We start from the raw sequence: 27,368 nt of genomic DNA, 5'->3' as shown, positions 1-27,368 counted from the left end.
GATCCTGTCCCCTCGCATCGTGGCCTCTGGCGACATCTCTCAGGAGCCTGGCAAATGGGGTTCGCTTGCCAGTTGTGGGGTGGAGGGGAAAACACAAGTTTTCTCATCAGCTCAGCTCCGGTGGATGATGCAGGGCTCCATTCGTTTCCCTTCTCCACCTAGGCCCCGCCCCCCTCCGCCAACGCACGCCCAAGCCACGCCCACTCAGCCCAGCGCGTCGAGCGAGAGTCATCGATGGTTTTTTCCCCCGGGCGTTATGTGCCAGTGCGCACGCGCGGCAGGCGGTGGTGCGCGTCCCCGGCGACGTGCGCGCCCCCGCTCACCGCGCGTGCGCGGTACCACCCCCCTCCCCCACGCCGAGCGCGAGCGCGGCCGCCCGGCGCAGACGCGCTGGTTCGGTTTCTACGGTGAACCAGCGGCGAAGCGGCCGCCGCCACCGCCGCGACCATGCCCGGCAAACTGAAGGTGAAAATCGTGGCCGGACGCCATTTACCAGTGATGGACCGCGCCAGTGACCTGACCGACGCGTTCGTGGAGGTGGGTGCCCCGGTCCCTCCCTCCCCCCGGTCCCCGGATCCCCGCCGCCCCCCGGCGGACGCTGGCCATCCTCGCCCCCCACCCCCCTGACGGGCTGACCCCTGACCTCCGACCCTCGACCCCGCCCTTCCCCGCCGCGGGCCCGCCGGCCGCTGGGTGCCGCGGTGCATGGTGGGGGAGGGCGTCTAGGGCCACCTGCCGCGGCGCGCAGGCGCAGTGCGGGCCTGGGCCGGGGGGCGTGGTCTGGGCCGGGGGGCGTGGCCGGGACTTGGGCGGCCCTGAGCTGCTCCTGCTCCAGGCTGGTGCTCTACCCTTTGAGCCACAGCGCCACTGGTGACTTTTTTTTTTCCTGTGGATGTGGCACACGAATAATGGAACCCAGGGCTTTCATGCACGCTTCCCCACAAGGCCACAATCCCCAGCTCTACTAACTAGATTAAAAAAAAAAATCTATATTGCAGTGAAGGAATCTTATTCTGTGCCTGATAGTTTTGATATTAATGTTGGCCTCTGAGACACATCGGACGTTTACACCTGGCAAAGGCACACTCAGGAGGCTGAGATCCGGAGGATCGCACTTTGAGGCCAGCCCAGGCAGGGGACACACACACACACACACATACACAAAATCTCCAGAATGCGCCAAAAAAACCCTTGTCTGGAATCATGTCTCAAGCGGTAGAGGCTCCTCGATGCACGTAAACCTAAGTATGAGGCCCCGAGTTCAAGCTCCACTACCAGAAAACAAAGAAACCACAAAAACCAGACAGGAACCCGGTGTCTGTGGCTGACCCTTGTCTTCCTAGCTACTTGGGGTTTGGGTAGATGGTGGTTCAAGGCCAGCTAAGGCAGAAAAGTTCGTGAGGCTCCTGAGTGAACAGCGAAGCGGTCTGTCAGGACTGTGTAACTCATCCAGGGGTGTGTGAGAGACTGAGATTGGGCAGACAGAGTTACAAACCAGCCCAGGAGAAAAGGCCTGAGATTCAATCACAGTGGAGGTAAGTTGAATGAGATGGTGTGTGCTTGTCATTCCTGCAGCCATGAAGCTGAAAGTAGGTGCATGGTGGGTCCATACACACAACCAGGCAAGCAGTGAGACCCTGTCCTAACAATAGTCAGAGAAGCCCATGGCTCACGCCTGTCATCCCAGCTCCTTAGGAGGCTGAGAGCTGAGGATTGCAGTTCAAAGCTAGCCCAGGTAGGAAAGTCTATGGGACTCTTAACTCTTGGGAAAAAGGAAAAGAAGTGACACTCTGGCTCAAGTTGTTTTTTTGGGGGGGGGAGGGGGAGAGTGGTCGTGAGACTTGACCTCGACCTGGGCTTGTCAGCTCAAGGTTACCGTCTGGCTCAAATTTTAAACTGCTGAAAGCACAAAGAAACTCAGGGACAGCGCCCAGCCCCAGAGTCCAAGCTCCTAGACTGTCAAACAAACAAAAAACCTCACAAAACAAAAAAAATCCCAAACTAATCAGAACATTTCAGGGTTTGGAAACTCTCTCCCCCTTCCCTTGCCAGTCCTGGGCCTTGAACTCAGGGCCTGAGCACAGGTCCTTGGACTTTCTCAAGGCCAGCACTCTACCACTTGAGCTATAGCATCACTTCCAGCTTTTTCTATGTATGTAGTACCGAGGAATTGAACCTGGGTCTTCAAGCACTCTACCACTAGGCCAAGCTCCCAGCCTGAGATAAGGGTCTCAAGAGAGACTTTTTATCTTTATTGCCTGGGCTGGCTTTGAACCATGATCTTCAGATCTTGACCTCCTGAGTAGCTGGGATGACCCGTGTGAGCCATCGCACTTGGCCGAAACAAGCTTTTCTGTTGCCATGTGGAGAGCTGAGGAAAGGAAGGAAACAGGCTCTAAGGAGATCCTGCTGTAGTTCAGACTGCAGATGGCGCGAGCTAAGTTTGATGGTTTTGGTATTGGACAGTCGTGGATGAATTCCAGATCCATTTTGAAAGGGGATCAAGGGAAAGGAGCCTTCATGGCGAGTCTGACTGAAGTCAGCCGAGTTTCTGAAACTCCATAAGGCTGGTCGAGAATCAGTGGAGGCACTTGGAATGATGATGATTTTTTGATGGTTGTGCGACTTGAACTCTGGGCCTGGGCGCTGCCCCTGAGCTCTTCAGCTCAAGGCTACCGCCCTCCCCCTGGAGCCATGGCGCCACTTCCGGTTTTCTGGTGGTTCATTGACCACCCAGTGCCCCTGGGCATGCGCCGTCCAGCGCTGACCGCCGAGTGCCCCTGGGCATGCGCTGTCCAGCGCTGACCGCCGAGTGCCCCTGGGCATGCGCCGTCTAGCGCTGACCGCTGAGTGCCCCTGGGCATGCGCTGTCCAGCGCTGACCGCCGAGTGCCCCTGGGCATGCGCCGTCCAGCGCTGACCGTCCAGTGCCCCTGGGCATGCGCCGTCTAGCGCTGACCGCTGAGTGCCCCTGGCCATGCGCAGATCAGCGCTGACCGTCGAGTGCCCCTGGGCATGCGCAGTCCAGCCCTGATTGCCGAGTGCCCCTGGCCATGCGCAGTCCAGCGCTGAATGCCCAGTGCCCCTGGGCATGCGCCGTCCAGCGCTGACCGCCGAGTGCCCCTGGGCATGCGCCGTCTAGCGCTGACCGCCGAGTGCCCCTGGGCATGCGCAGTCCAGCGCTGACCATCGAGTGCCCCTGGGCATGCGCAGTCCAGCGCTGACTGCCGAGTGCCCCTGGGCATGCGCAGTCCAGCGCTGACCATCGAGTGCCCCTGGGCATGCGCAGTCCAGCGCTGACCGCCGAGTGCCCCTGGGCATGCGCAGTCCAGCGCTGACCGCCGCGTGCCCCTGGGCATGCGCAGTCCAGCGCTGACCGCCGCGTGCCCCTGGGCATGCGCAGTGGCCTGGCGGGTCGGTGCCCGCGGAGTGCCTGCCGCCCCGCCCGCGTCCCGAGGCCCACCGACAGCGCCGGCGGTGTCGGCATGGCGGCCGCCTGTGTGTCCTCAGGTGAAGTTCGGGAACACCACGTTCAAGACGGACGTGTACCTCAAGTCGCTGAATCCGCACTGGAACTCGGAGTGGTTCAAGTTCGAGGTGAGCTGCTGGCTGGCGTCCTCCGCGGGGGGCGGCCGGGGGGGGGCGGCGAGGCCCGGACCCTGCCCCCGGCCCCGGGCCCCGATCCCCGGGCCCTGCGCTCCAGACCCGGGCCGGCCGCCACCACCGCCACCCTGAGAGCCCAGCAGGGCCCCCGCGCGGGCTGCCTCCCCGCAGGTGGACGACGAGGACCTGCAGGACGAGCCCCTGCAGATCACCGTGCTCGACCACGACACCTACAGCGCCAACGACGCCATCGGCAAGGTGTACATCGACATCGACCCGCTGCTCTACAGCGAGGCCGCCACCGTCATCTCGGGCTGGTTCCCCATCTACGACACCATCCACGGTAGGCCCGGTGGGCAGGGGAAGCCATTCGCTTCCGCATTCAGTTGTACCCCACGTGCTCTGCCTTTCGAATCTGCAGGTATCCGTGGAGAGATCAACGTCGTCGTCAAAGTAGATCTCTTCAATGACTTAAATCGCTTTAGGCAGTCCTCGTGCGGGGTCAAGTTCTTCTGCAGTGAGTATCTGCTTTGTCTTTCCCCAGAAGAAATGTAATCCTTTAGAAATAGAGGTCATCAGGTTTCTGTTTCCAAACATGCATGGAAAAATAGTAGCATCCTTTGGTTTTTAAGGCCCCAAAGGAAGTGTTAAGTATTATGTAATTTAACGTATTTTTAGTGTGTGCCACTTCTGGGGCTTGCACTCAGGGCCTGGGCATCCCTGAACTCTTTCGCTCAAGGCTGGCGCTCTGCCACTTTGAGCCACGGCACTGGTTTTCAGGTGGTTCATTGGAGATCAGAGTCTCATGGACTTTCTTGCTCAGGTTGGCTTTGAACCCCGATTGGCAGATCTCAGTCTCCTGAATAGTTAGGATTACAGGCATGAAGCACTGGTACTGGCCCAGACGGGTTTATAACCACTGTCCTCTAGATCTCAGTCCCCTGAGTAGCTAAGATACATTATCACCAGCAGCTATCTTAAATACACATATTTAAAAGAAACAAAACCAACTGGCACATAATAGATCATCTGTTCTAACAGCAACATCCATCCCCAAGTGCTACAGAGCTGTGGTCATCCATGGATTCGTGGAAGAACTGGTGGTCAATGAAGACCCAGAGTATCAGTGGATTGATCGAATCCGCACGCCCCGGGCATCTAACGAGGCCAGACAAAGACTCATTTCCTTAATGTCAGGTATTTACCAGAACGGTGTCGGTGTCCATTGACTTCACATCCCCAGGGTTTTCCCCTTGTCTGTGAAGTGCTTCTTGCACTGTTTGTAAAAGCTGGTTATGAGTTTTTTTAATTTTTTAATTTTTTTTTTTTTGCCAGTCCTGGACTTGAACTCAGGGCCTGGGTTCTGTCTCTGAGCTTCTCTGCCACTTGAGCCATAGCACCACTTCCAGCTTTTTCTGTGTATGTGCTGCTGAGGAATCGAACCCAGGGCTTCATGCACGTTAGGCCAGCCCTCTACCCCTGAGCCACTCTCCCGGCCTCCTGAGGCCACCTGAGTCACTGGGGTGGCAGACGTGAGCCACCAGCACCCAGTCTTGTGGTCAGAGGCAGGGCGGAACGTGTCGGCTTGTTTTCTAGGTGAGCTGCAGAGGAAGATTGGCCTAAAGGTCTTGGAGATGCGTGGGAACGCAGTGGTCGGGTACCTGCAGTGCTTTGATCTGGAGGGCGAGTCAGGGTTAGTGGTCCGAGCCATTGGAACTGCGTGCACCCTGGACAAATTAACTAACCCAGCCACCTTCCTTCCTGCATGTCATTCCCCGTCCAGAGAGATGAAGGAGTAAGTATGGCGGGGGCCTCTGGTCCTCCGGGAGGTTCTGTCGGGGCGGGGGGCCGTGGCTCATATCTATAATCCCCGCTACTCAGGTGGCTGAGGTCTGAGGAGCACATTCCAGCCCAGGTAGGAAATCGAGGGCGCTTAGCTTTCATTAACCATCAAAAAGCCGGAAGTGGAGTTGTGGCTTAAGTGGTAGAGTACCAGCCTTGAGAGAAACAAAATTTAGGGATAGCACGGAGGCCTTCAACCACACACACACACATTGTTCACAAAAGGAAGTTTAGTACAGCTTATTGCACAGTTTTATTTGGTAGCTCATTTACAAGTGGAATAATTTCTGCAAATGTAAATTTGGTTCACATTCCATTTAAAGGACATTCTGGAAAACAGGAACTTGTAACTGGTATAGATTGAGTGAGATTTTTTTTTTTTTAATGGCGCCAGGTGTTTGTCTTTCTCCTCCTCCTCCTGTCTGTTGACATTGAATGAAAAGCTTGAGTCTTGGACACAGATGTGGACTGCATGCTTGTAGTCTCAGCACTTACGATGCCAAGGCAGAGAGGATCTAAAGCTCAAGGCCAGCCTGGCAGCTTGCAGAGATTCTATTTCAACAAGAAAGTAGTCTAATCAAATAGTCAAAAACTCTGGGTCTTCCTCAACCCCCTCCATGCTTGGCACTCCAAGCATTTACCCTCAGGGTCTGAAGAGGTCTGGAGATCCAGCGCCTAGAAGTTCTTTCTACTAAATTATGCAGTGTCTTAGAACATACTAGAATGAGGTTTCAAACAAAAATGTCCGTGGGAAAGATAGAAAGGTGGGGCCTGTTTTCTCCTCTCGCTTCTTGCTTCCAGGTGTGAAACATCTGCCCAGAGTATTGCTGCTTTCTTAGGATTTTCTTTTCCTTCCTTGGTTTTTTTTTTTTTTTGGATTGTCCTGAGGGTGGAACTCAGGACCTAGGCTCTGTCCCAGAGCTTCTTTGTGCTCAGTTCTGGTGCTCTGCCACTTGAGCCACAGTGCCACTTTTCGCTTTGTTAAGTGGTTCACTGTCTGGGCTGGCTTTGAACTGCAATCCTCAGCTCTCAGCTCCTCAGTAGCTAGGATTGCAGGTGTGAGCCACTGGCACCTACATTTCAACCTCATTCTTTCAGGCAACTTTTTTTTTTTTCTAATTCTTTTCTTAAATACCTCATCTTGAAGTTCTAAACAGAAAGTTTTTGAACTTCATAGACTATTATAACCAGTTATATCAGCAACTCGTAGTTCAAAAGTAATAGGAAAACTTTATATTTAACCTTTTTTTAAGTTTACTGCTGCTTATATACTAGATATTAAGTCCTAGCTCAATGAAAATAATTTGTGTGTTACAGGAACTTAAACCCAGATCCTGGTTTTTGTTGTTATTGTTGTTTATTTTATTGTCTTTTGTTTTTTGCTGTTCATCGGGCTTGAACCCAGGGTCTGAGTGCGTTCCTTTTTGACTCAAGGCTAGTGCTCTAGTAGTTTAAATGAAGATATATTGAAGATCAGACTTTCACAGATTTTTTTCCTTCCTGGGCTGGTTTCGAACTGCAGTTCTCAGATCTCAGCTTCCTGAGTAGCTGGGGATGACAGGCGTGAGCCCCTGGCACCAGGCTTAGTATTTTTTTTTTCCCCTAATTCAATTCCATCGACATAGTAAGCTTGTTATTATTATTATTACTTTAGAAGGGATTTATTTTTTGCCAGTCCTGGGGCTTGAACTCAGGGTCTGAGCACAGTCCTAGGGCTTTCTCAACACTAGCATTCTGCCACTTGAGTCACAGCATCACTTCCGGCTTTTTCTGTGTATGTGGTACCAAGGAATCGAACCTGGGTCTTCGTGCATGCTAGGCAAGCACTCTACCACTAGGCCACACTCCCGGCCCTTGTTATTCTTCTTAATTCTACGTCTCCTGTATTCATCCAACTCATTCCAATTTAGCACTGTAGGGTAACAGATAGCTTTGTTGCTAAGCTTGTATTTGAATTGTTTTTTTTTTGCATGCTAGGGTTAAAAACATACTAGATATATATACGTATATATGTATATATGTAAGTTCTCTCCTTTGCCTGCAAACTCTTTCGCAACTATTTTAACCTAACCGTGCAATCTGTTGTATGTGCTGTTCTCTTTTCCGCTGTGATCACACATCCTCTCAAGGTCTCCGCTCTACCCTGCGAACAGCCACGGATGTCGCTCGACTCATAACAGCCCAATGCACTCTGCCACTGGGTCCCGACTCACTCAGAACCTCTCTGTGTCAGTTCCCACTCTCATCTACTCGGGTACGACACCACTCAGACTCCCAGAGCCAGGGGGAAGAGGCAGGCACCCCTGAAACTTGGCCCTCCTCTTCCTCCTCTTTCTTCTCCTCCTTTCTCCTAATTCTCATTCCAGCTCCAGTGAGTACTTGGTGCTGAGTTATCCTGGAAGCTCACACTTAAGTAAAAAGGAGGGGTCCACCCCCCCCCAAAGATCTGTTCCACACAACCTCGAAGAATCCTACCCCCCAACCCCAGACTCTCCACGAGTCTCCCAAGTTTTCCAGTTCATTCTGTGTCCTTTGGAATCAGTTTCCATATTGGCTGACTAATCCTGATGGGGTCTGATTCTAAAATGAAATAGCTTAGCAGAACTCCTGCCTTTGGTTATGTCCTGATGTCCCCCCCCCAAAACCCGCCGAGGTGACAAGCCGTGGGTTCTGGGTTGGTGAACAGGTAAGTTGCAGTTTGGCCTTCAGTGAGGTCTGAGCTGTGATTTGAATCTTAACTGCGTTTTTAGCTGTGTCACTTCTAATGCTTTGGGATAAGGAAACATACTTTTTTACTTACGTATTCCTGTATTTATTTGCTCTTCGGAAAAAATCTAGGTGTGTGTATTTATGTGGTCTCTGTAAATCTGAAAACACATGGCTATTTCCACACACCATGTTTTCAGTTGGAGTGTAACGAAAGCATTTATTGGCTATATTTTGTCCTAGATGTATTCTTTTGATTTCTTTAATGTATATATATGTATATTATTTTGTTCCTTACTCTGTCATTTCACGCTTTTTTGTTTTGTTTTCCCTCCCCCCCCTTCAACTTGACTTATTAACTGTTTCAATGCAGATAATTTTTCTCCGGAGAATGGTGAAAACGTTTTAAGCAGCATTGGTTCTCGGGTTTCTCTTGTCATTTAAGGACAGGCCTGCCCTGCCTCAGTTGCTTTTTCTGGAGCGTCCCTACCCCCAATCATGTTGCCATTTCTCCAAAGCCCCCTGGCACATGATTATTTCATGTTTCTCCCCGCTTCTTCTGGCAGGATACCCTTCAGCGAAGATTCCAAGCCCAGTGCACACTCATCTGGACCCTCTACCCCTCTGAAAAATCACACTTACTCCTTTTCTCCTTCTAAGTCGTACAGCCGACAGTCTTCTTCAGACACAGACTTAAGCTTGACACCCAAAACGGGTAAGGCGTTTCCACCACCCCTCCCCTCTCCCCCTTCCTTCCTTACGTAACCCTCCTCCTCTTTTTTTTTTAATCTGAAAATTTTAGTTTGTTTCTGTGACATCTTCACTCCTCCATGCAACTCTTTTGCTGTTGTTTTTGCATTCCAGTCACTGGAGAATATATCTTTTTTTTTTTTCAATGACCTCACCAAAAGTAGGAAGCTTTTTTTTTTTGTAAGTGTTTAGAGATTGGTTTTTATTCATTGTTTTTTAATGGATCAAATTTATTGTTGAGATCAAATGCTGACACTTATTTTTGAGTGTGGACATCTTTTCCTTTGATGCTCAGATAGAGCAGGAAGAGACCCTGAACGCACGCACTGTCACGGGATGCGTGGCAGAAAGCGAAGCATATTTACGTGTGCCTATTTCAGGATTCAGTTCTATAGTGTTAGTGTGGAAGGAATTTCCCAGAAATGCAATGGTTTCATCGCCATGTGACTGTCTTGTCATTTGTAGATGAGGCAAGAGGCTAGTCCGGTGAGACTCTAGCTAAGTGGCCTGCAGGCTGGCTAGCTCACTGGAAGGACTATTTTCGTATATTTATGTGTTGTTTACAATGTTTGGGTCTGCTCATCTGATTGTCTAAGTCAGAAAACAGCATTTGTTGTTTTCTGTTTTTGAAAAGAAAAAAGCCAACGTTTTACTTTGTTTTTCCTTTGACTGTATTTCAATTTATTCAGTTTTCATTTTGTTCATTTCTGTTTGTATTTTTATGACTAGCCTGTGGGTTTCTGTGACTATGTTTTCTTATCAAGAGCTGGTAAGGGATGAAGTTAGATTCTTAACTAAAGCAGAACTAGTTTATTTAAATAATTATGGTTTTAAAGAACAATTGCTGATGTGAAGTGATTATCTTAAGGAACAGTTAAATGGCTCAAACAATTAAAATTGTATTTGTGGCTGGGTGCTGGTGGCTTACTGCCTCTAATCCTGGCTACACAGGAGCCTGAGATCTGAGGATCGAGGTTCGAAGCCAGCTCAGGTGGGAATGTCTGTGAGACTCTGATCTCCAATAAACCACCAGAAAACCTGACGTGGAGCTATAGCTCAAGTGGTAGAGCGCCAGCTTTGTGTAAAAAGTTCAGAGACAGCACCCAGGCCCTGAGTTCAAGCTCCAGGATTAGTGCCAAAGGCAAAAAAAAAAAAAAGAAAAAGTCAGAGGATGTAAAGAAGCGATTTATAGAACACCCGTTTCATTTGAAAATAACTTTTATTTTTACATGTACAGTCAGCCTTCCTTCTGGATTGAACCAACCGCAGCACAAAAACATTTAAAAACCCCTCCCATCCACAAATACCTGCAGCCTTTTCTGGCAGCATCTAGCGATAGTTGAGGCTGTACAGGTCATGTGCAGACCCTGTCCCATCTGTCTGAGACTGGACTGTAGTGATTCCAGCACTTGCTGGAGCTGGGTGCAGCCACGGATGTGTCGGCCTGATGCCCTCTGTGAACAGGGAACCACTTACATTGTAGTCTACTTAAAAACAGACACTCTGGCCTTCATATTTGTAACACACAGAATCCAAAACACACAGTGTTTTGAAAAGTGCCTTAATTTTCTTCTACTTTTTTTTCTTTTTGCTTTTTTTTCATTTATTATTATTATTTTATTTATTTATTTATTTATTTTCTGCCAGACCTGGGTCTTGAACGCAGGGCCTGAGCACTATCCTTGGGCTTTCCTTCAGGCTAGCACTCTACCACTTGAGCCACCACACCATTTCTGGGTTTTTTCTATGTATGTGGTGCTGAAGTTTTTTTTACATTTAATGAAGCGTTATTTGTTTTTGTTTTTGTTTTTTAACCATCCCCAAGGCTTGAACTCAGGGTGTAGGCATTGTCCCTGAACTTCTTTTGCTCAAGGCCAGTGTTTTATCACTTGAGCCACAGCGCCACTTCTGGCTTTTCTGTATATGTAGTACTGAAGAATTGAATCCAGGGCTTCAGGCATGCTAAGCAAGCACTCTACCGCTAGGCCACACTCCCAGCCAAGGCTTGCTTGCTTGGTTGCTTGCTTGCTTTCTTTATTTTTAAGAATGTATTAACGTTGATTTTTACATCATATTTTAAATGACAGGTTTAACAAACGAGTGGTCAGGACAAGGCTTTATTTTTATATATTTTCCCCAAGTACTCAACAAATAAGACTGGAATTTCTGAATGCTAGTGTTTGGATACTAATTTAGCCCTTGTTTTGAGCTAATTTATAATTTTTTAACTATATTTTTGTGATGCAAGGAGTATTTGAATTCTGAACTCCAAGCTGTGTATATGAATACCGCATTATAATCAGAAAAAGATGAGAAATTGTGGAAGAAAAAAATCAGACAGAAAAAAGTTAGTCTTAGCGGGGTGTGCCTGTAATCCTAGTTACCCAGGATGCTGAGATCTGAGCATGGCAGTTCAAAGCCAGCCTGGGCATGAAAGTCTGTGAGACTTTCTCCAATGAACTACCAGGAAACAGGAAGTGGTGCTGTGGCTCAAGGGATAGAATGTAGCCGTGAGCTGAAGAGCTCAGGGGCAGTGCCCAGGCCTAGAGTTCAGGCCCCACGACTGACAACAACAGTAAAAAAAAAAAAGTGTTAGTCTTTATTTTAAATTAAAACTGGCAGTTAGCTACTTTCCATGGTACTGAGTATTTGAATAAAAAATAATATACATTCAAGCCAGGTTTTGGAAGCTCATGTGTGTAATCTCCAATTAATTAATAAAAAGCTAGAAATGGAGCTGTGGCTCGAGCAGTGGAGAGCTATCTTTGAACAACAAAGCTCAGAGCATCGCAGAGGTCCTGAGTCCAAGTCCCAGGACTGACTCCCCCCACACAAATGTATATTCAATTAACACATACCACTATGTGTTACCTCTGAGCTAGAAAGTTGTTTTTCTTAGGTCATGACTACATTTGTTTTTAGATAATGACCTAGAATCTTTTTTAAAAGATTGCTGTATTTTTTTTTTAAAGCCATGCATTTCTAAGTGTAACACTTTAAAAATGTGGTACATTTCTACCTTCCAAATTCTTAAATAGAACAAGGGAAGTCGTTTTTTTAGACTATTTTCTCAAGAAGTCCCTTAAGGGTGTGAAAACTTCCAGACACCAGTGGTTCACACCTGTATTCGCAGCTACTCAGGTGATTTGAGTTCTGAGGACGGTGGTTCAAAACTAGCCCAGGCAAGAAAAATCCACAAGACTCTCATCTCCAATAGATTTCCAAAAAAAAAAAAAAGGCCAGAAGTGGAGCTGTGGCTCAAGTGGTAGAGCATTAGCTAGCCTTGAGGACCAAAAAAAAAAGAAAAAGGCCCAGGAATAGTGAGTGTTCATGCCGAGTTCAAGCCCCCGCACTGACCAAAGGAAAAAAAAAGATGAAAACGGCACCAAGTTGAAGACGTGTGAAGGAATGCAGTGCTGGAAGGTGTTTGGTTTTGTTCTGTTTTTGAACTAACTTTCCGACATGGGGCTTATTTGCCTTGGCATTGGGTGAATGAGCTGTCCATTCTCTTTCCTCTGCTTGGTATAATTGTCTGTACATTGAATTTCATTATTGTCTGCCTTCCTGTTTTGATTTCTCTTTTTTTTCTGATCACCTTCTAAACCTGCATCTCTGCTACTTTTCTTCCACAGCATCTTACCCTCAGGGATCTGGGATGTACCTGAATCCCAGCTCCCCTCTCCTCTCTTGTGAGTCCTCCTTCCACCTTCCACAGCCCTGTCTTCTCTCGGAACCTAGCCTTAGCCCTCGTCCTTACCCTGTGTGCCCCGTCCTGAGGAAAAGCGTTTCTTTCAGTGATGAACTGTTCCTGTCTGCCTCTGGTAGGGTCCCATTATGTCCCCATTATGTCGTCCTCTTCGCAAAACAAAACCCACCAAACGATGGGTTGTCTCCTACTGTCACCGTGTGTTGTATACAAAAGCTGGACCTCTCTGCCCATGTTTTTCTCACGACTGGCCCCTTGTATCTGGAGCAGGATTTCAGGGCAGCTATTTAAAATTGGCCTAATGGAGAATTCCCTGTGTCCCCCTGCATTTATTTGTTCTGAGTTTGATGGTGGAGGATGTTGAACATACCAAGTTCACGATGAGATGCTTTTTCTCTCTCCTCTCCCCTCCATGTCAGCTCCATTATCATTGGACGCTGTCCCATCTTCTCACCAACACATGAGTAAATTACTGTGTTTGAATCAGTTTAAGTCTCATTTGATGCTATTCTTTGATTATCCTTTTTTGTTTTAAACCCCCCACCCTCCTGCCTACTGCATTAGTTAAATGATTTTGTCATTTAAATTTTGTTTAATTTGGATATTTTGCTTAGCACTACAAATTGACATTTTATGTTACTGCTTTTGGATAGATGTCACATGAAGAATCTTAGTTTTCTTTCTGTTTAGCATTGTAGAGTCCACAATAGTCATGTTTTAGGCTACTGTTTCCAAAAATTAAAAAAAAAGATGTTTATTTTTTTAAAAAATGGAAATGGGACTGTACATATGCTAACTTAATTGTTTCCTTATCCAAAACCAGCTAAAAATGTAAAATGATTAGATGAGTTCTTTTTTAAAGTCGCTGGAGTGAATTGGTCAGTTTTGCATTTTCAGTTTTAAAAGGGTAGTGTTGGTTTTGATGTGAAGACCATTTTCCTCTAATAATCTATAATTATAGATTACAGGTATAAAATATAATATAGAGATTATTATATTGATTATAATTATAGATTATACACTCCGATCGAGTATAGTTGTTCTGGTGGTATTTCCAAAACAATAAATTGAGACAGAAAAATGTAATAGTAAGCCTTAAAAAAAGACTTCTAACAGCTTGAGAAATCTATTTGTTTTCATCCATAACTATATACATTCATGATGTCTGTATTGTGTGTCCATATTTTTAGTTTAGTTTTTTTTTTTCAAAAAAAGTTCTCTTGACATTTGTGAATGAATGGTAACAGCTATGACATCAATACTACTTTATCCTGATTATGTTTAAAATTGGAAGGTAGGCGAATATAAATTTACTGTGTCTCAAAATTATCTCAAATTCTTGCTCTGTACAGAGTTTGGAGATATGTTCAGTATAGTGTGATGCCTTTTTTCACCTCAATCCCCTATTTCTCATTTCTTTTTGTGTCCTTTAAATTGCTAGATTAATCAGAGACACTTTATGGCTGAATTAATTCCTTTTTTCATTAGACTTCATGTTATAAAAATGAGCTGTTACACAGATTCATTCCCATAGCATGAGTTTTCTTATAATTCTTCAAACTAAATTGATTCTGAAATGGTGATCAGTAAAATCTTTGACATCTTGCTTTCCCTCCCCCTCCCCCCCCCCCCCCCCCCCCCCCCCGCCCCAAGAGCACAGTCATTCTCGATGACGATATTCGAGTTAACTGAGCTTCTAATGTGTGAATGACTCAGGCTGATTGTAAAGATGGCTGCGTCTGGCTGCCGGTCCTCCAGTGTTTTGGTTATTTGTGTGCTAATTGTCCTGTAGGAATGGGCAGTGCTGGCAAAGAAGGACCCTTCAAAGCGCTCCTGAGACAGCAGACCCAGTCAGCGTTGGAACAGAGGGTGAGCCTGCGCTTCCCTTCTCAGCCCTCTCAGTGAGATGGCGCTTTCCCTGGTCCTGGTTATCACACTGTGGTGTTCGTGTTCAGAACGCATTTAAAGAGTTCCGTCTATACGTGTAGATTTCAGCTGCAATCCTCAGATGCATCGCAGCCTCCTGAGTCGTTAGGGTGACAGCTGTGAGCCACTGCCACCGAAGTATTTTCTTTAGGAACCTTAACTTGGTTTAGATAGATTCTGTAACTGTTTGATGTTGTCTGATCTTTTAGTGGAAATAGCCATTAAAAGGCGGTGTGTGCGCACGCGCGCGTGTGTATGTGTGTGTGTGTGTGTGTGTGTGTGAGTTTGGGGGCTTGAACTCAGGGCCTGAGTTCTGTGTCTGCACTTTTTTTTTTTTTTGCTCCAGGCTGGCATTCTGTCAGTTGAGTGTCAGCTGTAGTTCTGACTTCTGTGGGGTTTGTTTTGGTTGCTCACGGGGTTTGAACTGGAGACCTGGGCACTTCCGCTCAAGGCTCGAGCTCTACCACTTAGAGCCACTGCACCACTTCCAGTTTTCTGGTAGTTCATTGAAGATAAAAGTCTCCTTTCATGCCTGGGCTGGGTTTGACTCTCCATCCTCAGATCATGGCCTCTTGAGTAGCTAGGATTTTAAGTGTGAGCCACTGATGCCTGGCTTTTTTTTTTTCTGCCAGTCCTGGGGCTTGAACTCAGGGCCTGGGCACCATCCCTTGAGCTTTCTCAAGACTAGTGCCCTACCACTTGAGCCACAGCTCTACTTCCAGCTTTATCTGTAGTACCGAGGCATCTAACCCAGAGTTTTCATGCATGCTAGGCAAGCACTCTTCCATTAAGCCACATTCCCAGCCTGAATTCTGGCTTTTTGTTTTTGGATGCTTATTTGGAGATGAGAGTCTCACGGGTTTTCCTGCCTGCACTAGCTTTAGACTTCAGGCCTCAGATAACAGTCTCTTGAGTAGCCAGGATAAAGGCATGAGCCACTGGCACCCAACTGAAAACATTTTTTTTTTAAATATGTCCTTTAAAGTAGAAATGGCTCCTATATTTTCAGAAAACCATTTCAGTAGCATTTTGACTCCATGACCAAGAATAAATTGCTTAGTTGGTTAATGTAATTAAGTGCAATCCTTTTTGTCATTCTCTGAGATACACCAGAAAATACTCAACGTTTGTATTTGTACACATTACCCTTAATTAGGATAATAGATCGATTTTGAATGTTTAGCCAATTAGATTAATGTATCCATTTCAAATGTCTGGTTGATTAGGATAATATCTCGGTTTTGAATGTTTGGCTAATTAGGATACTGGATGGATTTTGAATGCGTGGCTGCTATTCGGGGCCAGTGGTGTTAGTTGATGTGTCTCTCTGTTTCCTTTGAACTCCATGACTAAGGGAGGAGAATCACCTCATAGGTTCTGCAGAGGGTCGGTAGGTTTCTCCACTCGTCTGAGAACCTGTTTCTTGTAGCAGCAGCTTCCTTCCCTACTTGCAAGCCTGGCCTTGTGAAGTTTCATTTCAGCTTTGTAACAGATGTCTCCAGCTTGCTGTTTTTCCTGATACAGCTTTGGGAAGACCAAAGCCTCAAATCAACATACTGACTTGTTGACTTGTACCACAACCCCCCCCCCCAATCCCCTGTCCCCCCTTGTGCTGAACCAGCACATGGTATCTGGATCCTGGCATTTACTTTAAAACATGGTACCGCCTTGGCTTCCGTCTTCATGGCTGATTCTGAAGATGTCAGCATTTAGGCAGTTTTCTGTGTCATATCTATTTTTTTTTTTTTTTGGCCAACCCTGGAGCTTGAACTCGGGCCTGGGCACTGTCTGTTAGCCTTTTTTGCTCAAGGTTAGCATTCTACTACTTGAGCCACAGCACCGCTTCTGGCTTTTTCTGTTTATGTAGAACTGAGAAATTGAACTCAGGGCTTCATGCATGCCAGGTGAACCCTTTACAGCTAGCCTCCAAAACCATTTTACTAGAAAGGGAAAATTCACTAACGAAAGTTATTTCGGATTTAGTACATGAAATTTGTGTCTCCTTTTGTGTGTGTGCCAGTATTGGGGCTCAAACTCAGGGCCTGGGTACTTGCTGTCCATTAGCTTTTCTGCCACAGAAAAGCCACAACTTCCCTTCTGGCTTTTTTTTTTTTTTGGCCGGTTCATTGGAGATAACATTATCTTAAATTTGCCAGGGCTGGCTTTGAACTGTGATCCTCAGATCTCAGTCTCCTGAGTAGCTAGGATTCTAGGTATGAGCTAACCCATCAGGCTTTGGGCAGTAGTAGCTTTTCTGATTAGAAAATACTACAGGGTGAAGTGTTGGTAAATACCAGAGACATTTTTTTTTTTGTCTCTTATAGGTTAAAGTTGTCTTAGAATCAATGTGCAGAGCTAGAGTTGTTCCCTTTAGGGGCATCTGGCTGTGTATTTTCTGATGAGTGTCTTAAGCATTTAAGACATGGTCATACAGAGATTCAATTCAAAGGACCTTTGTGTATTCTGCAGGTCCATCAGACACTTTGCATATTTGAAGAAATTTGAGTATCAGGCCCCACTTCCTAGGAAAAGCCTTCACCTATTTGATAATATGAGCATTTCTCCTTTTAAAATAGACATGGAAACAGTTTAAACTCTAGATAGGAATGCATTTTGTCTAAATGTTTTAGTGTTAAATTTTCCTTCAATCTTTTCCTCCTGCCTCTCAGCGAGGTCAGACTTAAAAAGTGCCACAAGATTGATGTTCTTTTTCTTTTCTCTTCTTTACAATTTTTTAAAAAATGGTTATTATAAGGCGATAGATAGAGTGTTACAGTTACGTAAGTCAGGGAATGGATACATTTCTTCTTGGACAGTGTTCACCCCTCTCTTGTCCTCTCCCAGTTTTTCTTTCTTCTTTTATGCTGGTACTAGGGCTTAAACTCTCAACCTCACACTCAGACTTGGCTTTGTCACTCAAGGTTGGTGCCTTACTACTTGAGCCACATTGCCACTTGCGACTTTTCGCTGGTTTGTTGGAGATTAGAGACTTGTGGTCTTCCCTGCCCAGACTGCCTTTGATCCTCGATCCTCAGGTCTCACCCTGGTGTGTGCCACCAGCTCCTGGTGTACACATTTCTGGGTATTGTTGACCACTTGCTGAGTCTTCCAAAATGCTGTGCTGTGTATTTCTGCTTCAAGAAGCCAGTCAGAGCCCCAGCTGCTCGTATTTGTGCCTGTTTCTCGCGTTCTCTCTGGCTCCTAGCTTGCATATGTTGCATTTCATCCACTCTGGTCCAGAAATGAAGATAGAGATAGCGTGAAGAATTCTACGTTTTGCCAGGCACCAGTGACACCCACTTGTAACCCTGGCTACTCAGGAGGCTGAGATCTGAGGATCACGTTCAAAGCCAGCCAGCACAGGAAAATCCATGAGACTCTGATCTCCAATAAGCTACTCAGAAAAAGCCAAAAGTGGAGCTGCGGCTCAAGTGTTAGAGCACTAGCCTTGAGCACAGAAAAGCTCAGGGGCAGCTCCCCAGTCCCTGAGTTCAAACCCCAGGACTAGCAAAAAATAAATAAAATAGAAATATGCCCAGATTTGGTCATGCTGACTACCTTTTATGGCATGCATTTCTTTACGTCAAGCTTTACCACAGTACTTTGGTTGGTTTTTGATGAAAGTCTTTCCCACTCGTGGTCACTCAGTCGTGTCTCCCCCTTCTCTCTCTCCTAGGAGTTTCCGTTTTTCACACTCACGGCCTTTCCCCCGGGGTTCCTCTTGCACGTGGGTGGCGTGGTCAGTGCCCGGTCCGTGAAACTTCTGGATCGCATCCACAATCCTGGTATGTCTCTCACGCCACTGTGATTTAAATCCTCACAGTCCCCACTGAGTCTTATTTATTTTTATTTATTGTTTTAAACTCTGAAGTCAACCTTATCTGACAGGCAAAAAAAGAAAAAACAAAACGAATAAAGTGAGAAGAAAGTATCACCTGGCATTATGTTACTTTAAAATATTTCCCATAATCTTATTTAGAAATGTAGCATCATAAATTAGATATATAATGTGGTTAACCCTCCTCTGGAAAAACAAACTGATCTTGATTTCTAGTTTGGCTAAGGTATCGCTATCACTTTGAGGAAATCCATTTTGTTTATTATTTATTTATTTGTTATTGGATCCAGGTGATTCTTTTTGAATTGCACTCTGACCATGACAGCTGTTCATAGTTTTCATTAACAAGAGCTCTTGATAGATTACTTAGTTCCCTGGTATTCTTTTACATTGTAATTGTGAGTATGATGTAAGATGTGTGAAGAATTTTCATAAAAACAACTGATTCCTTAATTTTTGGTCCGTAAATATGCTGAGTAAACCAACAAGAAAGGTTTAGCAGCTTAATTCTTCTTTTTCTTCTTTTTTTTTATTTTTTTATTTTTTTTTTCCAGTCCTGGGGCTGGAACCCAGGGCTTGAGCACTGTCCCTGAGCTTCTTTTGCTCCAGGCTAGCTCTCTACCACTTGAACCACAGCACCACTTCTGGCTTTTTCTGTAAATGTGGTGCAGAGGAATTGAACCCAGGGCTTCCTGCATGGTAGGTGAGCACTCTGCCTCTAGGCCACGCTCCCAGCCAGCATTACCATTCTTTAAGGTCTTTCACAATTCTCTTCTAGGCTCCATGGTGTTGAGTGTTAGTCAGGGTTATTTAACTCTAGATTTACCAGTTTTTTCGTTTATTCTTCTTGGGTTTCACTCTCCCCCCCATTCCTGTTTCTTCATTTCTGATCAGTTGAAGATTTTTTGTTTTGTTTTGTTTTTTGTTGTGTTATGGAGCTTGAACTCAGGGCCTGGGCGTCGCTGAACAATTTCCCTCCAGGCTGGCGCTCTACCACTTGAACCACAGCTCCACTTCCAGTTTTCTGGTGGTTCATTGGAGATCAGAGTCTCCTGGACTTTCCTGCCTGGACTAGCTTTGAACCGTGATCCTCAGATCCCAGCCTCCTGAGGAGCTGGGATGGCAGGCGGGACCCACCAGCTTCTGGTCTAAGATTTTTTTTTTTAAATGAGTGTGTTTGTATCATCTAGAGTATTTAGAGGATACTTCAGGCTGAGAAGTTTAATCTATGAAGGTCTTGAAGACTGGCAGGTTCTGAGGGAGTGTAGAAATTCTGGTGGTTGTTGGTGATTTCTTCTATTCCTGGAAATGTTTTGATTTCATGTTACCTATTCCCCTCGAGCTCTGAGTAAAGTGCTCTGTAAGGCACACACATGTTCAAGTAGAGAGCTCGCTTCTCAATGTCATTTCTTTTTTCTTCTTCTTTTTCTTTCTTTTTTTTTTTTTAAGGCTTTAGCACGCCTTTCCTGTCCATTGTTGCCGTGTAAAAAAATAGGAGAATTCCAGGCTTAGAGAAGAAAACCGGTGTTTTGTGTATGTGACAGTCACTCGCTCAGCAATTTTCTCCCTTTCCTTCCCTTTCTGAATGGTTTTCTCAAGTTATAGATAGCAATTCTGCTATCCACAGACTGGTCCCAGCAGAGTATTTTAGAGTGGTAGGTGAGTCATAGTCTTATTTTGTTGTGTTGTCAGCAGGATATATTATGAGATATTCTAAGGATTCCCATTTTTTTATTTTATTGCAATGATCACATTCTTTGGATTGCATTATGTCAATGTTCTACTGCAGAAGGGAACATTTAATTAATATCTCAATTTTTTTCAAAAATGAATGATGGTGATTTGTTAACACTGAAATGCAAACACAGCAAGTCTGGATCCTTATAATGTGGTAATTACATAACTCACTAATGGAAAACCGTCTTTAAGAACTAGACGATTGCCTGCTATAATGTATACAGAGTATTATTTCAATTATTTCGTTATTAAAACGTCCTCCATTGTGAAATATTTAGCAAACATATAAAGCAGGGAAAGAAAGAGGGGTGGGTTTTAACAGGCAAGGTAATGAAGTAAGTGGAAAGTAATGCTAAGTACGATAGTTCGCTTCTCCTCTTCCGATTTCTACTTCTATTAACTCTCCTGTCTGTGTCTTTCCAGTTCCTGTCCCGTGGTGTTGACAATTGTGCTCTTGTTTGTAGTTTTCTTTTTGTTTGTTTGTTTTATTTCTACTATTCTGCACCTAAAACTGATCTACTAATTTGCTGTTTTGAACTCAGCCTTTGTCGGAATTATGGGTAACACCAGATCTTACAAACTACTAGACTGGAATAGTTTCAATTCAGGTATTTTAATGGTCATTCAGTACTACATACGCTGATTTAAAAAAAAAAATTATGGCAGCTCAGTGAAGTTTTTAGAAGTGTTCTAGAATAAAAAATACACAGGTGGGTGTCGATAACACTGACACTCGTCCATTCTGCAATCTGTGTGTCCACGTATACAATTGCTCACCAATGCCAGCAGTGATTATAACTCCCCTGATATGACCATGTCTCTGAATAAGAGTTAAATTGTGTTTACACATTGTGAATAGTCTTCCTTCCCTCCTCCCCATATCTGGTAAATCACTTTTTTGATTCACTTTGTAACCATTCATAGACTATCTTAATAAATCTTAAAAGTACATTTAAACTTCCTATTTCGGTGTGGATAGAATAGATTTAGTATTCTGTAAAATACTGTGAAAAACGTTGACCATTCGCATATTTATTTATCATGCTAGTGGCTTTTTAAAGTGGGTAGAGTGTTCATAAATTTTCTTTCCTCGCCTTCTAATCAGTTTTCTTTTAAAGTAACTTAAATATTCCAATCAGTTTAAATATTCATTAGAATGATTTAAAAGTTTACCTGGAGCACTTTAAACATTGATGTAAAGCCACATAAATATTTATCTTAAGTAATTTAAATATTCGTTTTATTCATAGCTTTTAAAGAAAGCAAGCCAGGAAGACTTAACAGCTGAAGATACAGCTTAGAGCCAACGCAGTTCATTTTTCTTCTTCATCAAAGCATATTGTCATTTTCTTTTTATTAGTCCTGGAGTTTGAACTCAGGGCCTGCGAGCTGTCCCTGAGCTGTTTTTTGCTCAAGGCTGGCTCTCAACCACCGTGAGCCACAGTGCCACTCTTGGCGCTAGAGTGGTTCACAGGAGCTAAGAAGCTCACAAAGGCTGGCTTCGAACCCCAGTCCTCAGATCTCAGCCTCCTGAGTAGTTAGGGTTATAGGCAAGAGCCGGGGCAATGGACGGCCTGTTTTCTTACTAACAACTTTCATGTCTAAATTTTTACACGATCTGCTTTTTAGAATGAAAGAATAGTTGCTGTTAGAAGGAGTTTCACAGAAACGCACCAGAGGCCTTCATGGACCTAAACCTGTTTCTTCTTAGACGTGTGCAAGAATTCCTGTTGGATGAGGGGGTCACTCAGGACTACTTTGGGCCACAGGGGCTTGTGGGTGGCTTTTAGTTCCTGTCCTCATCCATACAAATAGGTGTTGATTAGCATCAACATTTTACAGAGTGGTGTTGAGTATGTCTCTTAAAAGGAAGAATGTATTTTTAAGACGAAAACATCGTTGTAATGCAATGAGAAGGGGGAAAAAAACAAAAAAGCTTTGTATAAAAAAGAAAGTCATTTCAGCAAATTAGAGCATGTCAGAGCTGTGGTTCCAATGGTAGACCAGAGTTAGATTGTCGGAAGGACAGAAATGAAATCTCACAGGCACAAAGTCATTGTCCCATGTAACCAATTTGGCAAGGAGAAGCATGGTCAGAAAGCAATATATTTTACCATCATTTAAAATTACCTGATGGAAGAAAGTGTTTTAAAAAGAATAGGATTGGACCAGGAGTTTGGCCTTGTGGCAGAGTGCTTGCCTAGCATGCATGAAGACCTGGGTTCGATTCCTCAGTAACACATACATAGAAAAAAGCTGGAAGTAGTGCTGAGTCTCAAGTGGTAGAGCTCTAGCCTTGAGACTGTCCAAGGACAGTGCTCAGGCCCTGAGCTCAAGCCCAGGACTGGGAGCGTGCCCAAGTGTGTAAGAACACCTAACAAGTGAGCATAGGTGCTGTGTTCAAACCCCAGTCGTGCCAAAAGAAATAAGAAAGAAAGCAATATGGTTTTCGAGGTGCGGAAGGGCCCGTGTGTAGTTGCAGCACTCAGAAGGCTGAGGAAGGAGAATTGTGGATTCTAGGCCAGCTCGGGAGACCAGGCGAGATCCCAAAACGGATATATTGAACAGTACTAAAAGAACACAGACTGTGACAGCAGGGCGCTTTCATAGAAGCGGTAGAATTTTCTTGTTTTCCCTGCATCTTCAGAAACAAGGCTGACTTTGATAACAGTTGAGAGAGAGATCTGAGAATGATATATGTAGTGAAAATAAATAAGTCACTTCTATGTCTTCTATAATTTGGGAGTATTTAGCTTTTGCTATGTTTATAACATCTCAGAAACCAAAAGTTGACAACATTAATAAGAAAAATAATTGTTGCTCCATTAAAAAAAAAAAAACCAAAACAAAACTACTTTTAGGGGCCAGGAGCATGGCCTAGCGGTAGAGTGTTTGCCTAGCATATACGAGGCCCTGGGTTTGATTCCTTGGTACCACATAACTTAGAAAATGCTGTAAGTGGTACTGTGGCTCAAGTGATAGAGTGCTAGCCTTGAGAAAGCCCGAGGCCAGTGCCCAAGCCCTGAATTTAAACCCCACAACTGGAAAAATATAATAAAAAATTTAAAAAAAACCCTACTTTTAGGATAACAGATCCTTTATTTCTTGGGTTCTCAGGTGCTGTAGCACTAGCCTTTCAAGAGAGGAACAAGAAAAGCTATTTTGTTAATTGTGGTTATTAGAGATTCCTATTTCAGAGGCATTACAATGTGGAAAGCTATAGGAAGACACTGTAGCACAGTACTATTTTGTAAACTATGGTAAGTAATCACACAAACAAATACAGTTGTGTGCTGTAGTAGGATTGTTTTTCTTTTTCTTTTTCTTTGGTTGGTTCAGGGACTTGGACTCTGGGCTTGGGCATTTTCCCTGAGCTCTTCGGCTCTCGGCTAGCGCTCTACCAGCTTTTTTTCCCCCCCAAAGACCACATAGTCCTAGTCTCACATACGCAAAAACCAAGTCTTTTTTTTTTAGATATGACTTTTTTTAAATATATTTTTATTGTAATTAATAAAAGGGTTACGTGATACTTGCCAGATAGAAGGTACATTAATTCACATACATTGATACCCTTTCACATGTCTTGGTACCCATTACCCTCCCCCCACCCACCACCCACAAAAACCAAGTCTTACACAGTTCAGAAACTTCCTGTTGACCCCCTTACGTTTTCAGGGCGCAGGTAGAATTTGACTAGGTTCTGTTATAGACCCCTTTGACCTTGAACTCTTGACTTCTGGATCTTCAGAGGCCGTTTCAAGCGATTCCTCCTAGGTTGATAAGGCAGATTCTCATTGGATTCAAAACCTTTACTGGCTCCAGCTCGACCATCATCCCCGTTCTTCATTCAGAACTCGGGGTGAGTCCACTGGGGTTGGGAAGGATTCCTAGCCGCAGGCCCATCTGGACTAGAGCAGGAGAATCTGTCTCCAAGAAAACCAAATTTAGATATACTCCATTTCCTTTCTGCCTTCTCAAGGGCATGTGTTCAGTCCTCGGGCAACACAAATAACAAAGCTGTTGTGTTATCACTAGAGGGTCGAGCTTATTAATTAATTCAAGGCAGGTTATGCCACCTTGCTCACGCCGCCTTGACGTTCATAAGATTCCCTTTGCAAATGTCACCTGCATTGCAGAAGCAAGTAAAATAATGAAAAGATGGCCAGGTAGCTAACTGGCCATGCTTCGAGAAAGTGAGTTCTAAGCCCGCCTTACCAACGGCAGGAGGTTCAATAGGCTTAGAGACTTGAACGTGACTCATTTCATACCCACATGTCAATTTTCACCTCAAACAACAATCTTTCTTATGACTATAATTCTGTAGATCAGTGAAAGGTGGTTGTTTTTCTTTTCTTTTTTCTTTTTGCCAGTCCTGCGGCTTGAACTCAGATTCTGGGCGCTGTCCTTGGGACACCTTTTGCTCAAGGTTACCACTCTGCCACTTGAGCTACAGCACCACTTCTGACTTTTTCTGTTACTGAGGAATTGAACCCAGGGCTTTGTGCTTGCTAGGCATGCAGGCTACCAGTAGGCCTGGTTCCTGACCCAGGTGTGTAGTTTTTAAATGGCAGGGATTTTTTTTTTCTCCTTTTCCTGTTTTTTATTAAACACACACTCACATCCTAATCAATAGTAGCTCAATAATCAATAACCAATAGTAGTTCATCAAGTGGCTGCAAATTCTACAGCCAGGCTCATTTGAGCCACCAGTGTGTTCAACCGAAGGGGGGGAAAATGGAGCCTACACCCCTTTACATCTCAACATAATTCTACTCCAGGGATTAAACACAAGGGTCCTTTCGGGAGTGTTTTCATTGGTGACAAGTTTTTAGTCATCATTTCTGGAGCTTTCTGTGACTCGTGTCTGGCAGAAGGAGATTCTAGGCGTAGAAAATAGAGCTCTTATTTTTCTTTGTTCTGTCTCTCCTCTCTCTCTCTCTCTCTCTCTCTCTCTCTCTCTCTCTCTCTCTCTCTCTCTCTCTCTCTCTCTCTCTAATAGGAACTCACCTGACTCAATTTAATTGCCTTGTTAACTAGATGACCCCCCTGAGCCCCCCCCAAATTTAACACCCGCTCAATTCTTCCCCACTTCAGTGACTAAACGCAGCCGGTAGATTCTGAGCAACTTGTGCCATTGTACGCTTCCTTCCACCCAGAGCCCAGGGCCATTTCTTTCTGTGACCATTTCAGTGAGCTGCCATATTTTCAGTCTGTACTGTCCACCGGGTCCGCGCATGCGCTCTCCAGACCACACCCCCATGTTACTGGATGCTGAGCCCCTCGCTTTGCAACCCCTAACCCCCCCCCCCCGTGTTTCCTGAGCTTCTGCTGTAACCTCCCCCCCACCTTCCTTCCCCCTGACCCCCACACCCCATCCCATCTCTCAGCCTTAGCCTCCCCTGTCCGCCCCCCCGCCTTCATAGCTTTACCTCCAAGCTGTAAATAGACTTGATACAGCTCACGCGTGCAAACCAAAGCTGCTTGTGAGTGTGTCAGAAGACATGGACGCTCTCTTCCACCACCCCCCCCCCCCTGCAATCCGCTTGTTTTATCTTCTTTTGTTCTTCTGTTTTGTTTTCAATCAGCCACTTCTTCTGTCATGGTATTCCGTTTAATAATCTGATTGCTTTCTCTTTTTTGGGGGGGGGGGGGCGGGAGAGGGTATATCAAGGTAAGTTGTCTGGAACACGTCATTGTCTTTCATGAATTACAGTATCTCGCCAGGTTGATGTGACTGTGTATATTTCCATTTCGACATGCTGACTATTTATAAATAAGTTTCTTAATAAGGCTATTTGGAATTTTAAAGAGGAATGTTAATGGGTCGACTTTCTATAAAGCTCCTTTGGGGGGGAAAAAAGACAGATAATGTTCAATGTATCACTTGTGGTACAGAGGCAGGCCGACTCAAGGTGAGGAAAACGCCTCCTTTTAATCATAGCATACGGTTATTGTCTTCAGAAAATACTACTATTTATTTAGCATGGTTTGAAAAGTTCAGTAGCAGAAAGCGCTTGCCTAGCAAATGTCATGTCCTGGGTTTGGTCCCAAAAAAGAAAAGATTAAAAGAAAATACAGTTAAGAGAAGACTAACTCCCCCTGCCCCCTCAAAAAAGTGAACAGCAGATTGTGCTAGTGAGTTTAAGAAAAGTTAGGATTTTTTTTATTTGGTGAAGTATTGCAGGAAAAGCATCGTTTTCTAAACCAGCCCATGTTTCTGTTGTTACATGTGTTTTCTATTTCCTCCTGGTCATAAGTAGGAGATCAAGAGATGAAAACAACTATTAAATATATTTATATACACAAAATTCCTCCTTAGGCCGGATGCTGGTGGAAGCTCACACCTGTAATCCCAGCTACTCAACAAGCTGACATCTGAGGATCAGAGTTCAAAGCCAGCCTGGGCAGGAAAGTCTGTGAGACTCTGATCTTCAGTGAACCACTAAAAAAAAAGCCAGAAGTGGTGGCGTGGTTCAAGTGGTAGAACACCAACCTTGAACAAAAAGCACAGGGATAGCACCTCGGCCCTGAGTTCAAGGCCCAGGACTGCACACATACAGAAATACCCTTTTAGGAAGGAATGATGTTCAACCATGTGCAAAACTGGTTCACACGTGTATGTGATTTTACTAGGAGTACCAGGCTTCTTTTTTGCTTCATGGTTTTTGGGGTTTTTTTAAAAGGAATTTCAAGCATCTTGGTAGTTACTGTGCTTATTTCAGTTAGAAGCAGTTCTATATGTGCAAAAGATGGTCATTTAACTGTACCCCACAACTCTCGAACCCCAGTGCTGTCTGCTCACACCACACTGGACTTTTGTACTTTAATCTGTGCCTCAGCTTCCCAGAGTGTGCTTTTTTTTTTTTTTTTTTCTTTTGCCCTGAAAGAAAGTTTTAGGGTAGCTCTATCTTGAACCCTTCCAGAGCTAGGATCTCTAGCTTTTAGTTCCTCATCTCCCCCCACCCTCGAAATCCCCCCCCCAGCCTGATTTCTTCCTAGTTGTGGAGATAAGAGTAGTCCTAGGAAAAAAAGCCAGCTGACATACTCACCAGCTTTACTATCTTACTTAATGGGTGTTATTCCGTCTCTCCTGCTGAGTATAAAAGCTGGAGATGTTATGTGTACCTGTACACACACACACACACACACACACACATATATTTTTAATAGGAAATGATTATTTTTAAAGTTGTATTTGGAAAACTTAGAGTAAGAGCTTAGCACCCTAGAATGAAATTACAAATGGCTCCCAAATGGGGGA

At 44.9% G+C, this 27,368-nt stretch overlaps 1 protein-coding gene across 1 annotated transcript in view; it reads left to right on the top strand.

Moving 5' to 3' along the window:
- Window positions 1-356: 356 nt before the first annotated feature.
- C2cd5 (C2 calcium dependent domain containing 5) overlaps window positions 357-27,368 on the top strand; it is a 49,636-nt gene continuing 22,624 nt past the window's right edge. The window contains exons 1-11 of the mRNA XM_090324483.1: window positions 357-537; window positions 3,510-3,596; window positions 3,774-3,945; window positions 4,024-4,119; window positions 4,644-4,799; window positions 5,199-5,397; window positions 8,717-8,865; window positions 12,533-12,721; window positions 14,399-14,475; window positions 18,209-18,317; window positions 20,650-20,715. Coding sequence (XP_090180609.1) covers window positions 448-537; window positions 3,510-3,596; window positions 3,774-3,945; window positions 4,024-4,119; window positions 4,644-4,799; window positions 5,199-5,397; window positions 8,717-8,865; window positions 12,533-12,721; window positions 14,399-14,475; window positions 18,209-18,317; window positions 20,650-20,715 — 1,390 coding nt within the window. The 5' untranslated portion in view covers window positions 357-447. The remainder of the gene's footprint in view (window positions 538-3,509; window positions 3,597-3,773; window positions 3,946-4,023; window positions 4,120-4,643; window positions 4,800-5,198; window positions 5,398-8,716; window positions 8,866-12,532; window positions 12,722-14,398; window positions 14,476-18,208; window positions 18,318-20,649; window positions 20,716-27,368) is intronic.

Source organism: Megascapheus bottae, chromosome 35 (genome assembly GCF_031878675.1).
Source record: "Megascapheus bottae isolate mThoBot1 chromosome 35, mThoBot2.hap1, whole genome shotgun sequence".
Taxonomy (NCBI): domain Eukaryota; kingdom Metazoa; phylum Chordata; class Mammalia; order Rodentia; family Geomyidae; genus Megascapheus; species Megascapheus bottae.
Note: the sequence above shows the minus strand (reverse complement) of the source record. Positions and strands in the feature narration are given on the sequence as shown.